This window comes from Sarcophilus harrisii, chromosome 3 (genome assembly GCF_902635505.1).
Source record: "Sarcophilus harrisii chromosome 3, mSarHar1.11, whole genome shotgun sequence".
Taxonomy (NCBI): domain Eukaryota; kingdom Metazoa; phylum Chordata; class Mammalia; order Dasyuromorphia; family Dasyuridae; genus Sarcophilus; species Sarcophilus harrisii.
The window spans coordinates 587293769-587308861 of NC_045428.1; the positions used below are offsets into that span (position 1 = coordinate 587293769).

General features: G+C 47.8%; 1 protein-coding gene across 3 annotated transcripts in view; it reads right to left on the minus strand.

The window, feature by feature from the left end:
* Positions 1-8539: 8539 nt before the first annotated feature.
* The window catches only part of TTLL10 (tubulin tyrosine ligase like 10), a 39418-nt gene continuing 32864 nt past the window's right edge, over positions 8540-15093 (minus strand). Inside the window, exons 11-13 of one of the 3 annotated variants that reach the window (XM_031963077.1) lie at positions 11363-11456; positions 9297-9386; positions 8540-9185 (exon numbers count right to left, since the gene is read on the minus strand). In XM_031963077.1, the coding sequence (XP_031818937.1) occupies positions 8671-9185; positions 9297-9386; positions 11363-11456 (699 nt within the window). In that variant the 3' untranslated portion in view covers positions 8540-8670. Of the gene's footprint in view, positions 9387-11362; positions 11457-15093 lie in introns of all 3 variants that reach the window. The other 2 variants (XM_031963076.1, XM_003765186.4) reach the window with 2 other exon arrangements.

Here is a 15093-nt window from a genome sequence, read left to right on the forward strand (position 1 = left end):
TTATGGTGTAAGCATCCCAGAAGGCACAGTAGAAGGTGTAGGATTATCTGGAGTGAGAACACTGCCAACCCCAAGGGTTGGGGAGTGTAGGAGTAGGGAGCAGTCAGGTGGGAATGAAAAGCAGGGTTTGTAACTTGGGAGCCAGGAGTCCAGAATCACTGGTCTGGGGGGAGTGGAAGGAGGTGAGAGAATGTTAATCACCGAGGAATCAGTCAAGGCAGAGAACTGGATAGAGGTCTGTTGAGGGAGATACATAATCAGATTATTCCTTGAGGTCCATCCTCTAGTTTCTTCCCTAATTCTCCAAATGGAGACTCACCAGCAGAGACAGGGATCTAGAATAGGGTCCCAAGTTCTGGACTTTCAACTCTTGGATTCTATGCTGGAGCCGGCACTTGTCAGGGGTTCCACAGAAGATGGTCCTGATCTCAATCATGGAACCTGTGGGAGGACCATCTTACTATTGGGTTCAGAGTCCTAAGAGTCTCCAAATCCCCATCTCTGGCCCCCCTCCCCAATTCCCATATCAGTTACAGAGGATCCCAATGATCTGCCCAGGTATTAAACAACGAATACTTTGGTTCACTGTCTCAGGCTCAGATGGCCCACTTCTGGGAACACTATGGTCCTGAATATGGAATCAGAAGACCTATGCATGTGACCTTGCCCTATTTGTACCTCAATTTCCTCATCTGTAAAATGAAGAAGTAATTAGAGGGCCCCTAAGGTTCCTTCAAGATTAAAATTTATGAAACTCTGGGATTTTTAACCTTTGTGTATCACAGACCTTTTTGATAATCTAGTGGAGTCTTATGGACACACCATCCCCTCCACCTATTTTCTGTGACTGAATCTCCTTTCAACAGTGGCCACTCATGGCTTGACCCCAGTGCTCAACAGTCTAGGAGCTCTGGCTTGCTCCTCTTTTTTGACGTGGGTCTGTTTGCCCCTCCTTACACACTCAGGTGACCCCCTACTCCCAGGGGCTCACCCCCCTGGCACCAGACTTAGTGCCTATACAAGTGTGGCTTAGCACACGCTGCCAAGAACTCTTGAACTCAAGCAATCCAGCAGCCTCCACCTCCCCAAGAGTTGTAAGTACCAGCCTGGAGCACTACCCTTAGAGGTATGGACCCATTCTTGGAATAACTCCTTTAAATAAATCCAAAATCCTTTGGATTGCATAAAGAAAGCCAATTATACTGAAATGGTTATCTAAGTAGGGTATTTTTTTAAAATTTCACAGACCCCAGGTTAAGAGAATCCCTGTTTTAGACCACAGAGGGGTACAATTCCCCACCAGGCACAAGGAACCCTGATTTTTTGTCATCTAGGCCCATCCTTGGGTACAGAATCTCTTATTCCTCCCAATAAAGGGGAGGCTGTGATAGTCTGAGAGGCTCTGACAAAAATAAAAATGACTTACCAGAGATATTAAATCCAATCTGGCCACCCTGATGATCTCTCACCTTCAGTCCTGTGAGAGGAAGAAGTCCCTGCAGGCAGGAATGAGATATTATCTCCACCTCTTTTCTGATCCTAACTGGTCTTCTTGAACCCCTCTGGAGGGCCCAGAAGGCCCCAGTTTTCTCTTTCCTGTTCTCATTGTTCTTAAGGGTTAGAGCCACAATTAGTGGAGTAAGGAGCAAGAGGGTGATAAATACCAATCCTGTGATCTCAGGCAAAAGCCATGAAACATGATTTAAAGATTCTAGTCTCTGCCCCTATGACCAGGAGCAGAAACTTTTATTATAGGGCCTTTTAGAGGGAGTGGGTCAGAATAATAAAAAAGGAGATTTCAAAAATGTGGGTGGATGAAGGCAATGGCAATTGGTAGGAGGGGCACGGAGATCATAGAAGGTAATATTTGAGCACCTCCTATGTGCTAGCCTGTAATGTTCTCTTCTCTAAAATATAAAGTTCTCTAAGAGCAGATTTCTTGGGGGGGCTTGTAGAGGCAGCCTTAGTTTCAGTTCAGAGTAATAATCACCTCCAATGCAGCCAGGAGTTAAAGTCCAATCCTTCATTGTCTCTTCCAAAATAGCCTGGTTAGCTTTCTTAGAGGCCTATCTCTCCTTGGCTGCAAGAGCTCCTGTTGCCAGTCCTTTTACCTCTGCCAGCTTCAGCCTCCAGCTCTCTCTGAATCCTTCGTTCTGCCCAACTGAATCCTGGCTTCTCAATCTCCCAAAAGTCTCTAGTTGGCTTGTGGGAGTTCCTTATATATGATCTCTTAAAGGTGTGAACTCAAAGATTGACTCCTCCTCTGAGAGTGGAATTGTAGGAGCTGTGACTTGTGAATCTTGTAGAAGTCCAATGAGCATTAAATACATTAGTGAACCAGAGAACTGTTAAACACGATGCTAAAATTAGACAACCGACTTAGCACCTTGTAAAAATCCTAACACTAGACACTGGACTAAATGCTTTATAAATATCATTTCATTTGATTCTCACCACAAATCTAAGTAGGCCCTTTTATAATCGCCATTTTATAGCGGGGAAACTGAGGCAGAGATTAAGTGCTTTGTATGCAAGGGCCACATAGTTAAGCATCTGAGGCTGGTTTTGAGCACATGTCTTTGTGACTTCAGGCCCAGAGCTCTATCCAAGGTGCTTCCTAGTAGAGCTTGGATTAGAGCGATGAGAACAACAGATAGCTATTGCAATTGTCTGGGTTAGTGGTTCTCAGACTTTTTGATCTTAGGATCCTTCACACCCTTAAAAATTACTGCGGACCAAAGCCCTTTTTTATGTGGGTTACATCTACCAATGTTTATCATATTAAAAATTAAAATGTTTTCATGTTATTATGAAAAATAATTTTGACCTTGTGGACTCCCCAAAGTCTTGTGGAGCACCCAGGGACCTGGAACCACATTCTGAGATATACCAACCTGAGTATTTGAGTGAAGAAAACAGGACATCCATGAGAGACACCAATGAGAACCAAAGTGTGAAGGGTTTTGCAAACTTTAAAGTTCAGGGATAGAAACTAGATGTGATTTCACTGGTGTGGGGAACTTTAAAAGAGGAAATCCACTCTACTAATGCAGCCTGACCCCTCTTCCATTGTACAGAGTCTTAAGAAGGAGATTCCCTTGGACCCATGCAGATCAGCATCTTCTCTATGATCAATCAATCAATATTTACTAAGCACCTCCTAGGAGAAGCTCGGCGGTCCGGTGGATTGAGGGCTGGACTTGGAGTCAGGATATGTGAGTTCCAATCTGACCTCAGATACTCACTAGGTGTCTTACCGGGCAAGTCATGTCACTGAGTCTCTATTTGCTTCAGATCCTCACCTGTAAAATGGGGACACGCTGGAGAAAGAAATGACAAACAAGTCCAATATCTTTGCCAGGATGACCTCAGGGACTTTTGTTCATGAGGTCAAACAGAGCAGGACATGACTGAATTACCGAACAAGAAGTACTTGTTCTGTGTAAGGCGCGCAGTGCTGGGCTTACAAGATGCAAAGGACAGTCCCCACCTTCAAGGAGCTTATGTTCTAATGGGGGAGACAACAAGCAACACATATTTACTAAGCAAGCTATGGACAGGATAAATAGGAAACAAAGGGAAGGTCTTGGGTTGAGAGGAGTTAGGGGAGGCTTCCTGTAGGAGGTGGGTTTTCGGTCAGGATTTAAAGGAAGCCAATGGAAACTTATGGTTCCTAGCTGCCAAGAGCACTGAAAGTTCACACAACCAGGATGTGTCAGAGATGGGACTTGGGGCTGTTTTCTTGGGTTTGAAGCCTGTTCTCTATAACTAAACCACCCTCCCTTTCACAAACATTAGCCATTATTATCAGCAGTCTCAACAAGATTGGGCGGTTGTTTGGATGTGTAGGGTATGGGAGAGGCAGGGGCTAACGTCTCTGTGAGGCTGTGAATCTGGGTGACTGTCAAGATGGTGGTGCCCTGCACAGAAACAGGGAAGGCGGGGAGCTGGGGAGGGTAATGGGTTCTCCACAGGACATGCGAAGTGTGAGATGCTTCCAAGGATTGCTCAGGAGGAATGGAGGCTGGACACGTAGATCTGAGAACATCTGGGGAGAGATGGTAATTAACCCAAGGGGAGAGAGGGAGAGGGAAAGAGAAAGAGAGAGAGGCAGAGAGGCAGAGAAACAGAGACAGTCAGACAGATGGAAACAGAAAGAGGGGGGAGAGTGTGGGGAGCCGGCACTAATCTACAGCCACATAAGGCCAACCTTGAATAGGTTGAATCTCCTAATCACATTATACCAAAGACTTCCTGAATAGGAATCTCCTAATCACATCCTAACTTTGAATAGGCAGATATCTAGGCATCCCCTAATCGCATCATAGAGCTTCCTGCCACCAGAAACATCTGAGGAGTCATCCTAAGGGATACTAACCTTTGTCATGGGCCCCACCCTGTACTGTGTTTGAACAACCCTGCCTTTTCTTTCCTATTGCTATATATATTCTGTACTATTGCACCCATTAAAATGAGGTTTATCAGAATGATTTGACTTACCTCATTTTTTATGTCCCCTCTCTCTTGCCCTTATCTCTTTTCTTCCAGGGTCCACACACTCTGCCTCGCGGGCCGAGGCAGAGAGAGGGAGAGAGAGAGAGAGAGAAAAGAGACAGAGAGAGAGAGAGAGAGAAAGAGAGAGAGAGAGAGAGAGGAGACAGACAGAGACAGACAGACAGGCAGACAGAGAGACACAAACAAATGGAGACCTAAAGAGGAGAGAGACAGACAGACGGACAAATGGAGAAAAAGAGGGGAAAGAGAGAGAATGGCATAGAGAGAGAATGAGAGAGAGAGAGAGAAAAGAAGAAGAAGAAGAAAAGAAGAAGAAGAAGAAGAAGAAGGATAAGGAGAAGGAGAAGGAGAAGGAGGAGAAGGAGAAGGAGAAGAAGAAGAAGAAGAAGAAGAAGAAGAAGAAGAAGAAGAAGAAGAAGAAGAAGAAGAAGAAGAAGAAGAAGAAGAAGGAGGAGGAGAAGGAGGAGAAGGAGGAGAAGGAGGAGAAGGAGGAGAAGGAGGAGAAGGAGGAGAAGGAGGAGAAGGAGGAGAAGGAGGAGAAGGAGGAGAAGGAGGAGAAGGAGGAGAAGGAGGAGAAGGAGAAGAAGAAGAAGAAGAAGGAGAAGAAGGAGAAGAAGGAGAAGAAGAAGGAGAAGAAGGAGAAGAAGAAGGAGAAGAAGGAGAAGAAGGAGAAGAAGAAGGAGAAGAAGAAGGAGAAGAAGGAGAAGAAAGAAGAAGAAAGAAGAAGGAAGAAGGAGAGGGGGAGAGAGACCAAAAGACAGAGACAAATAGAGAAGACAAGAAGGGCCATGAATCTTGGGGGTAACCACAGTTAGGGACATGGACACACAGTCTCAGGACATGTTTGAATATCCAGCAAAAGAGACTGAGAAAGAGTGAAAGGAGTGGTCAGACAGGTAGGAAAACAAGGAGAGGGGGTGTCAGGACAACCCAGAGAGGAGAGAGTAACCAGGAGGGAGCATGCTCACTATTGCAGAGAAGTCTAGAAGGATGAGGACTGAGAAAAAACCATCATGGAAAACTTTGAAATTTCCAGATACAATCACTCACTTGCTCAGCATTTATTACGGGGTTACTATGTTAAGTACTAGGGATGCAAAGAAGCACAATGATTCTTTACCCTCAAGAAGTTTAAGTTCAACAACATGTGCACTTGTGAGTCAACACAAAAATATATCCAAAGAAAATGCAAGGAAAGACTTCGTGTAGGAGGAGGTACCTGAGCTGAGAGTGAAGAGAGCTCAGGGTTCTAAGTGACAAGGGAGGGAATTCAGGCTTGGGGCACAATAGCTTCTGGAAACACTCTTTGGGAGTCGGGAGGTGATTTTCTGGACATCGGGTCAGACAGTTTGGCTGGATTGTACAATGTATGAAGTGGAGAGATGTAAGCCAGGAAAGGCAGGCCGCAGTCGGACTGGTGATCTCCAATACACTAGGACAACATGAGTGTCTATACAGACAAGCTTGCGCCCATCCTAATCCTAGTGCTTTGAGAACTTCCATTTTTGGTATCTGATTTTATGTACATTGGGTCTGATTAAGGTGGGACTTGATTCTAGAAAGAAAAAGAAAGAAGAAAGAAAGAAAAAAAGAAAGAGAGAAAGAAAGAAAGAAAGAGAGAGAGAAAGAAAGAAAGAAAGAAAGAAAGAAAGAAAGAAAGAAAGAGAAAGAAAGAAAGAAAGAGAAAGAAAGAAAGAGGGGGTATCCAAAGAAACTCCAGTGCTTTATAGATGAAGAAACTAGATAAATTAAGCAAGTAGAGATTTGAATCCAGCTCCTCTGCCTTCAAAGCCAGTGTATCTTTCCACTATATTATGTCACTAGACCCCGACATCCCTTTTGTTGGCTTTATAGTTATTTGAAATGCAAAATTTTACATTTTAGAAATATTTACAGAATATATACTTTAAATTCAATATATTTTATTACTTTCTGTAATATATTACCTTATATAATGATATATTTTAATTTAAAATTTAATATATTTTATTACTATTAGTATATTTTAAAATGTTTATATTTTTATTGAAAATTTTTCCAAATAATTCAAATTTCCCAATTCATTTTTCTGATTAACAAGCAATTTTTTCCACCACCACCGAGAAAGAAAAAACCCTCGCCACAAATTTGTACAGCCCGACAAAAGAATTTCCCCATCGAAGATCTTGTCGTATTTTGTGGATATCAGCGTGCCTGTTGTTTCCCCTTCTCGGTATATAACCAACTTGTCTCCTTTTCCGGGCATATCATATGTCCATTTTAAATATAAAGAAACTGAGGTTGGGAGATAAGTGATTTAACTAGTACCACACAATTCTGTTCTCAAGACCAGGCTTCAACCTACATCACACAGTACGGGAGAAAGAGCATGGCCTCTGGAGGTCAAATATAGCCTCAAATCTCATTTCCTAGGTGATTTTAGACAAGTATTTAATCTTGGGTCTCAGTTTCTTCATCTGTAGAATGGGGGGGGGGGGTTGAACTGGATGTCCCCTAAGCCTGAGGGGCTTACACCCACAGGGGCAGGGTCTGGGCAGATTGCCTTTATGGGAAGTGAGGGGGGATTTGAAACACCCGGCATTTTGGCTTAGCCTAGAATGAGCCGGGATGGAGATCCTTGTCTCCTCCTGGCCAAGCCAAGCATGCCGGGAGAGCCCAACGGGGGCTGGCGGGGTGGAAGGAGCCGGGGGTTGGAGGAAAGCCAGGGGAAGGGAGGGACTCTAAGGGCCACCAGCCAGACCCACCATCCTCTCCTGAGCTGTTGCCCATTAGCCTTCCTCCCACACTCCGGTTCTGGCCAGTTCTTTGTCCTTCCTTCTCTGACCTTCCCAGGGAAGCACAGGGGTCTCCCCATCCTGGGAGCACCCTCCCCGTTTTTTTCTATCTTGGAGCTTCCCAGCTTCTCTCAAAGCTTATCTCAGATTCTCCTCCCCTTCCTCTCCCCACTCTTTCTGCCACTTAGGCCCTTGTCCTGTCTCTGAAACAGTGAGTCTACCAGTCACTTCACCTCAGTTTCCTCATCTGTACAAAGCGATGGCAGCTCCCTCCCGGGGTTGTCGGAGAATTGTAAAGCACTTAAGAGTGCCTGGCGCACAGTAGGTGCTTACACCATTTCCCCTCCCTAATCTGACAAAATCACTAGTTAGCCATTTACGAATTGGCCAGTGCTTGCCTTGCCCTTTCTGCCCAAGTTTAAGCCCCTTGAAGGCAGGAACCGTTTGGCTTTTGCACAGTGACTTGTCATGGAACTCGGCCCTCTCCTCTCCCCAGATTTCTTTGCTTTCATGGACTAATTCCTGATTCCCGAGCCTGTTTGTCCCCAGCCCCAGCAGAGAGCCTGGCACATGGTGGGCTCTCCTAAGTGGGGAATGTGTGAAAGAATCAAGTGTCGATGACTGGGATGTGCTCATGGGAGGCCCTCCCCTGTCCACGATTCTAGCCCCCAGAACTAGCATCTGCGCCCCTGTGGTACGCTCTCAGCCGCCCCTCCACCCCACCCCACCCCGCTCCCAAAGCCCCGACTGACTCCATTAGCCTAGGGCATGGGCAAACGCCCCACATTCCCTCCTCCCGTTATGCATGCCTGATGCATGATGGGATACTCTGGAGCCGACACCTCTCTTCTCATCAACCAGTTCCAAATCTTCCCCAAATACCGCTGTCCCCCTCCCCACACACCTGACCCCAAGCTCAGATGTCACCGGCTCCCCCGGTTTAAAGCACAAACACACCTCTGCTCCTCTCATTCCCCCAAGACCCAGTTTAACCATCTTTGTCCTCAGTCTCGTACCCCCTAAAGCCTCTGAGCCCATCCTTCAGCTCGACCCCTGACCCTTCGGCTGGATCCCAGTCTTGCTCCCCTTTTTAATCCCTGCCTCTATTTTATCCCCTGTACCTCACTGCCCCCCCAAACTGCCCTGTGCCCCGCTCCTGCTCTGCTCTCCTGTGTGTTCCAGAGCCACCACTGGCTGGGGGGACGGTACCCCCGGGGGGGTGTGGTGGGGAGGGGGCAGGAGAGTCAATGATTAGTGGGTTTATAGCAAAGTAATTTTTATAAATTGGTCAGCCTAGAAAAGGGTGAGATACGTACGTCACAGATGTGGGTATATGGGCCTTTATGGAATCACTCTGTACATGTCAACACCCCAGGCACGGCTATGAACCCCTATAGCCCAAGTCCTTGCGTTCATACTCGGGGAGACCCAGGAAGGAATCGAGGGTGGAGTCCTGGACCTCAGAAAGGCTGGGAGTGTCAAAGGAAGGAATGGGCTCTGCAGAGGGGAAGCTTAGAGACAGCATCCGGGATGGATAGAGAGGCAAGAAGAGATCATTGCTAGCCATTAGGGGCGGCTCCAAGTCCAGAGCTCCCTGGAACCAAAAGTCAGAGGAGTTGGAGGCGAGTGGCCGGAGGAGGGTAAACATGTGGTTTGGGGGGTCGGCAATTGCCTCGGGCTCCTCGGGTAAGGTGATGTGGGGGGGCTGGGGCTGGACAGGCTCCTGGGGCAGGGCTTGGGGCTGGCCCTTCACCACGGAGTGCGGGCTGGGCTGATGCAAGGCAGACTTGGGGTGGACGGGCACCGGGGGGGCCGACAGGCCCGTTCGCTTCAGAGAGGGCTTGGCGGAATCCGGCTTCTTCAAAGACCTGTCTGCGGCCTTGGCTGGGCTGGAGCCTGTGGTGGAAGACAGCAGGTTCATGGCCTGGTAGGACGGCTCACAGCTCAGCTTTAGAGGCCGTGATGGGCTCCGTAAGCGGATGGACCGGGGCCATACGTCATCCTCACCGCTGTGCAAAAGCACAAAGTTGCGCTGGCTCAGGAGGGGAAACATCCTTTCTGTTCGGAGGCTCTTGTGGAAGGTCTCCAGAGCGAGATCTGCAACGGGAGAGGCGAAGGCTCAGACCTCTGAGATGGGCTGTGAAAGCTTTCACACGGGGCCGGGGGCCAGAGGGACACAGGCCCGAACACCTGGGCCTGGGGACAGAGAGTCACAGTCCTGCACATCTGGGCCCCGGGGCCAGAGGGACACAGGAACACAGGCCCAAACACCTGGGCCTGGGGGCAAAAGGCCGCAGATCTGAACACCTGAGCCTAGGGGCAAAAGGCCATAGGCCTGCACATCTCGGCTCAGGGACAAAGAATTGCAAACTGTGGCACTTGGGCCTTGGGTTCTCAAATACTCACCGGCTGGCCACCGTAACGGGGAAAGGGGGAACCCCCAATAGGAAGTGAGCAAAGAGGAAGAGCTCAAAGCTAAACAGAGAGCAGGTCCTGTGAGCACAGGCCACCACAAACACGGGCATTTACTAGAGGTGGGTCCTTCCCGAGTTCTGCTGAACCTGAGGGGACGCTCTGAGAGTCCAGCGGGAGACGGGGGTTCCGAACTGGGAGAGGCTTATGTGGCCAGGGAAGCTCTGAGCTTTGGACAGAGACTAACAGAGGGTCAGAGACACGACTTGGGAGGGGAATGGGCGATCCTGAGTCCCAGAGACTTAGCCTTGGAAGGGACTCCAGCATCTCACCCTGACTGACAATCCCCCCCTCTCTATCCCCTCTGAAAGAACCGATCCGGCCTCCACTCCCAGCACTCCCAAGGCCCTGCCTTCCATTTCTGAATGGCTCTTGTTGCAAAGGTTTTCCTTTCATCTCTAAATCTACCCCTTTGCAGGGCCTCCTCTTCCTCATTCTAATCTACTTGATCCCATGGACCACAGGCTTCTCTTCTCTGGCCTAAACACGGCCACTTCCTGGGCCTTATGTCTATCATGACGTGGGCCGGATCCCCTTCATCATCCTGACTGGCTTCCTTGAGACTCCTCCGTGTCTCAGTCCCCCCCCGCCCCCCAAGGGCAGCATTCTGGTTACAGCCCGATCGGGGCAGGGCAGCGGCCGGCCAGGACTGAGGCTAAAACTCGGGGGTGGCGGGCTAGGGAACGAAGGAGGTGGGCAGAAGACTACAGGGGTGCGAGCTAGGAGTAGAGCTAAGATGACCAAGGGCTTGTGGCCAAGGCAGACAGATCCAGGGTTCAGGAAGGGGGAGGAGGTCGGACTCTGGAGCTAAGACAGACACATTGGGGCCCAGGCCGGAGCCAACTTAAGCCAAGGGACTCGGCTGGGTTGTCGGAGGACTGAGGATTCAGGCGGGCAGAGAAGCTCAGGATTCAGAAGGGCGCAGAGAGACCGGGACCATCCCCGAATTCAAATCTGGCCTCAGACACCTTTTAGCTATGTCCTGGCAAGTCACTTCCCCCCATTTGCCTCAGTTTCCCCATCTGAGCAGAGATCAGAGCTGAGGGTCCTGAACTGAATTCAGTGTTCTGCATGGGATTTGAACCAGGCAGAGGACAACAGGACTAAGGGGTAAGGGAGAGGCAGAAATGGTCAGGGCTGAGGGGAAAACAGCTCAAGGCCCAGCACTGCTAAGAGCAGACAGGAGCTCAAGTTTTGGGGAGACAGAGAGGACTAAGGTGGGCAGACGGGCTCTGAGATCAAGATCAAAACTGGAGGCCAAGGTGGTCGGAGAGGCTCAGGGTTAGGGAGGGAAGGCAGCACCCGGGCTGGGGGCTCAGTCGGCAGACAGGGCTGACGGCTTATCCAGGGAGAGCACTTCAAGACTCAGAGCTAAGGGAGGTGGGGTAAGGCCCAGCTTGGATTTAAAGCAGGGGCTGTAAGCCTGAGAAAGGTGGGCCAAGGCAGGTGGGAGCCATGGTGGGTAGAGGGGTTCCGGGTTGGGAATGAAAGTATGTAGAGAGGCTCAGAGCTAAAGCGCACAGAGGGCACTCGGGGCTAACGGCTAGAGAGAGCTCCGTGGCCAAGTCTGAAGGTGGCCAAACATTTGGGACGTCCCTTACCCAAAGTCTCATGGACCACTCTGGGTACGACTTCCTTCAAGACCTCACAGTTGGTATGTAAGGCAGGGTTGGAGTTCATTTCCAGCAGCCATACCTGGGGGGAAAAAAAAGAATAATTTTGTGCGCATGGCTCTTGGAGACAGGCTAAGGGCAGACTGGGATATACAGGAACTCAAGGACTAAAAAATGGGGCAAATATGTCCATGTGCATATGTGCACATATACTTAGCTGGGTAACCATGAATAAGTCATTTCTTTTTCTTTAGAATTAAATCTGTAAAATGGGTATATCTCACTTTATATTTATAAATGTATACACTTGAATAAGTCATTTCTTTAAATTTAAATATGTAAAATGGGCATATCTCATTTTAAATTTATACATATACACACATGAATAAGTCATTTCTTTTTCTTTAGAGTTAAATCTGTAAAATGGGCATTCCACACACACACACACACACACACACACATACCCATGTGCATACTTATACTGCATATTCCAGCAGTTAGGGGACACAGAAGACAGACTCCTGGACCACAAGTTAGGAAGCCTCATCATTCTGAATTAAAATCCGGCCTCAGACACTTTTTAGCTGTGTCTTGGCAAGTCACTTCACCCATTTGCCTCAGTTTCCTCATCTGTCAAATGAGCTGAAGGAGGAAATGGCAAACCCCTCATTATCTCTACCAAGAAAACCCCAAATGGGGTCACAAAGAGTCAGACAATGAAGCAACTCATCGCCATGCTACTACATGTATGTATTCCATATTTCACAAACACGTACACACATGCACATACTTACACTATATAGCCACAGTGCATGTAGACATTGTGTGCATGTATATGTTGTATGTGCATATAAACATGTAAACATGACACTTGCCTCATGAGGCTCCTTTGTGAGGATTAAATTTGATGATGCATATAACACACTTTATGAACTTTAAGGTCATGGACTTAGAAGAGGGGGCACCACTCAAATATTATCTCCCTTGATCCTCATGACCACCCTACCGGGCCATTATTACCCCTGCCCACCCATTTTATAGAAGAGAAAACTGATTCGTTTTGCTCCAAGGTCACACAGTAAGTGATTGAGTTAGGATTTGAATTCAGATTTCTGGACTCTATAACCAGTGCTCTGTGCACCATGGCACCACCTGGCTCTGAGGCCATCTAGTCTCCTCCGCATGAAAAACATTTTGATAGCTTTAAATATCTTCATTATCCAACATAAGGGAAATTTCTTCTCTCCCCCTGCCAAAGAGTCAGCGCTCTTATCATTTAAAAAAAAACTACTGCCAAGAAACCAGCAAGTCAATCTATACATCCATACGTCAACACCTGAGGTATATATATAAAGAGATAGAGAGAGAAACAGAGATGGAGAGAGATAGACAGAGACAGAGCGAGACAGAGACAGAGAGAGAGAATGATAGAGACAGACAGAGAGACAGAGACAAAGAGAGAGACAGAGACAGAGAGAGACAGACAGACAGACAGAGACAGAGAGAGAGACAGAAAGAGAGAGAGTGATAAAGAGAGGAAACCGAACAGAGACAAAGACCAGAGAGAAAAGGAACAAGGAAGAGACGAAACAGAGAAAGAGACAGAGACAGAAAGAACCACAGAGGGGAGAGAAAGCCGGAAAGAGAGAAAACCGGAAAGAGAGACCGGGGTTCCGTACCCGTTTCCACCCCCAAGGTCTCCCACCCGTAAAAGGGAACCAATTTAGAACCTTCCGGGGCCAGGCTTTATTGTTCAGCCATTTTCAGTCACGTTCACCTCTTCCGGCCGGGGAAACTGGATTAAACCCTTGGATGGTTGGGTTTCAGAAGGAACCCAGGCCCTCTAACTCCCGAGTCTGCCACCTTTAAGTCTGTGGCATCTCTCCATTCTCCTGCTTTGGAGCTCTTTCTAATGCAGTGAGACTTGGACCCATGAATCGGACTTAATTCTAAGAGCCGCTAGGGTCCGGTGTCGGGGGTGACCGTGGAACTTGGCTGTGCTCTAAAAGTGCAGCTCTTTTCCAAGCCAAGAAGGGACGGTGCCTTCAGATTCAACTATGGGGGCAACTCTGGCAAATCCCACCAGCGGCTGGGGCCCAGTAAAGCCCCCGAGAGCCAGGGCCTCCTTGGTACCCGCTCTTACCACCGAGACACCAGCAGAGGGCAGCCCAACCTCACGGAAAGGCCCAGGGAAGCTCCCGCTGCACCCATATTTTAGATTGGTTTATTGGGGTACATTTGTCCCGTCCCAGCTCTCCGATTAAAGTGTAGGTTCCTTATGGGCAGGGATTATTTTCTTTTTAAAAAATCTTTATACCCACAGTGCCTAGCACAATCTCTGGCACATTATTCATATTTGATAATGCTTGTTGAATGAATAAATGAACAAATGAACTTAAATATTGTCAGCCTGGTCAGGGTCTTAGTTCAGCCCCGTCTGGAAATGGTCTCTCTCCTTCCTGTCCCCCCTGCCCTGTCCGCCAGGTTAATCAGATCATAGAATTAGAGCCGAGAGGGGCCTGAGGGGTCTCACTCATCCAACTTCAGCATTTTATGGCTGTGATTTTCCCAGCGACACACAGCTGGATCATTTCTGAAGTCGGATTTGCAATCAGATCCTCCAGTTCTCAGGGAATTGTGCCCACTGTGCTCGAGGTCCTTTCTCCCCATCTCCACCTAGTATTGTTTTCTAATTTCTCCTTGGATGCTTCTCTGAGTCATTAGATGTGAATTCTCCCTTTACGTCTCCTGGTTTCCCAGAACTCCCCGGAAGGAAGCCCTACAACTGCCTTAGAGCCCTTCTGTAATCTCTAACCTTCAGCCTCCACACTGGCCTCCTGCTCCTGCTAGCATTATTGGCTTTGAGCTTCTGCAAAGAACTTTACATATGCAGTGGTGATGGCTAGCGTTTGTACTGCACCTACTGTGTGGTGATGGCTAGTGTTTGTATTGCACTACTGTGTGGTGATGGCTAGCATTTGTACTGCACCTACTGTGTGGTGATGGCTAGTGTTTGTATCACACCTACTGTGTGGTGATGGCTAGTGTTTGTATCGCACCTACTGTGTGGTGATGGCTAGTGTTTGTACTGCACCTACTGTGTGGTGATGGCTAACATTTGTATCGCACCTACTATGTATGGCTAGCATCTGTACTACACCTACTGTGTGGTAATGGCTAGCATTTGTATTGCACTTACTGTGTAGTGATGGCTAGTGTTTGTAACGCACCTACTGTGTGATGATGGCTAGAATTTGTACTGCACCTACTATGTGCTGGGCACCACTCAAATATTACCTCCCTTGATCCTCATGACCACCTACCAGGTAGGTGCCATTACTACCCCTGCCCACCCATTTTATAGAAGAGAAAACTGAGTTAGGATTTGAATCCAGATCTTCCCGACTCCATAACCAGTGCTCTGTGCACTTTGGCACCACCTAGACATCAGTTCCCAGTCTTGTTTTCTAGCCCTCAAGTCTCATAAATCTTCCTTTTTTGGGAAAGAAAGAGTTCCGCAAAAGGTTTGGCAGTTGTCAATGCTGTAAAATTACCCATGTGTATAACTTGTAAATAAAAGGCTATAGTTAAAAAAAAAAAAAAAAAAAAGAAACAAGAAATAAAAGAAAGAAAGAAAAGAGTTCGGGGTTTTGAGAAGACTTTTACAAATCCTACCTACACAGCAACCTCTCCAGCTTAAAGAGACACACATCGGGCTT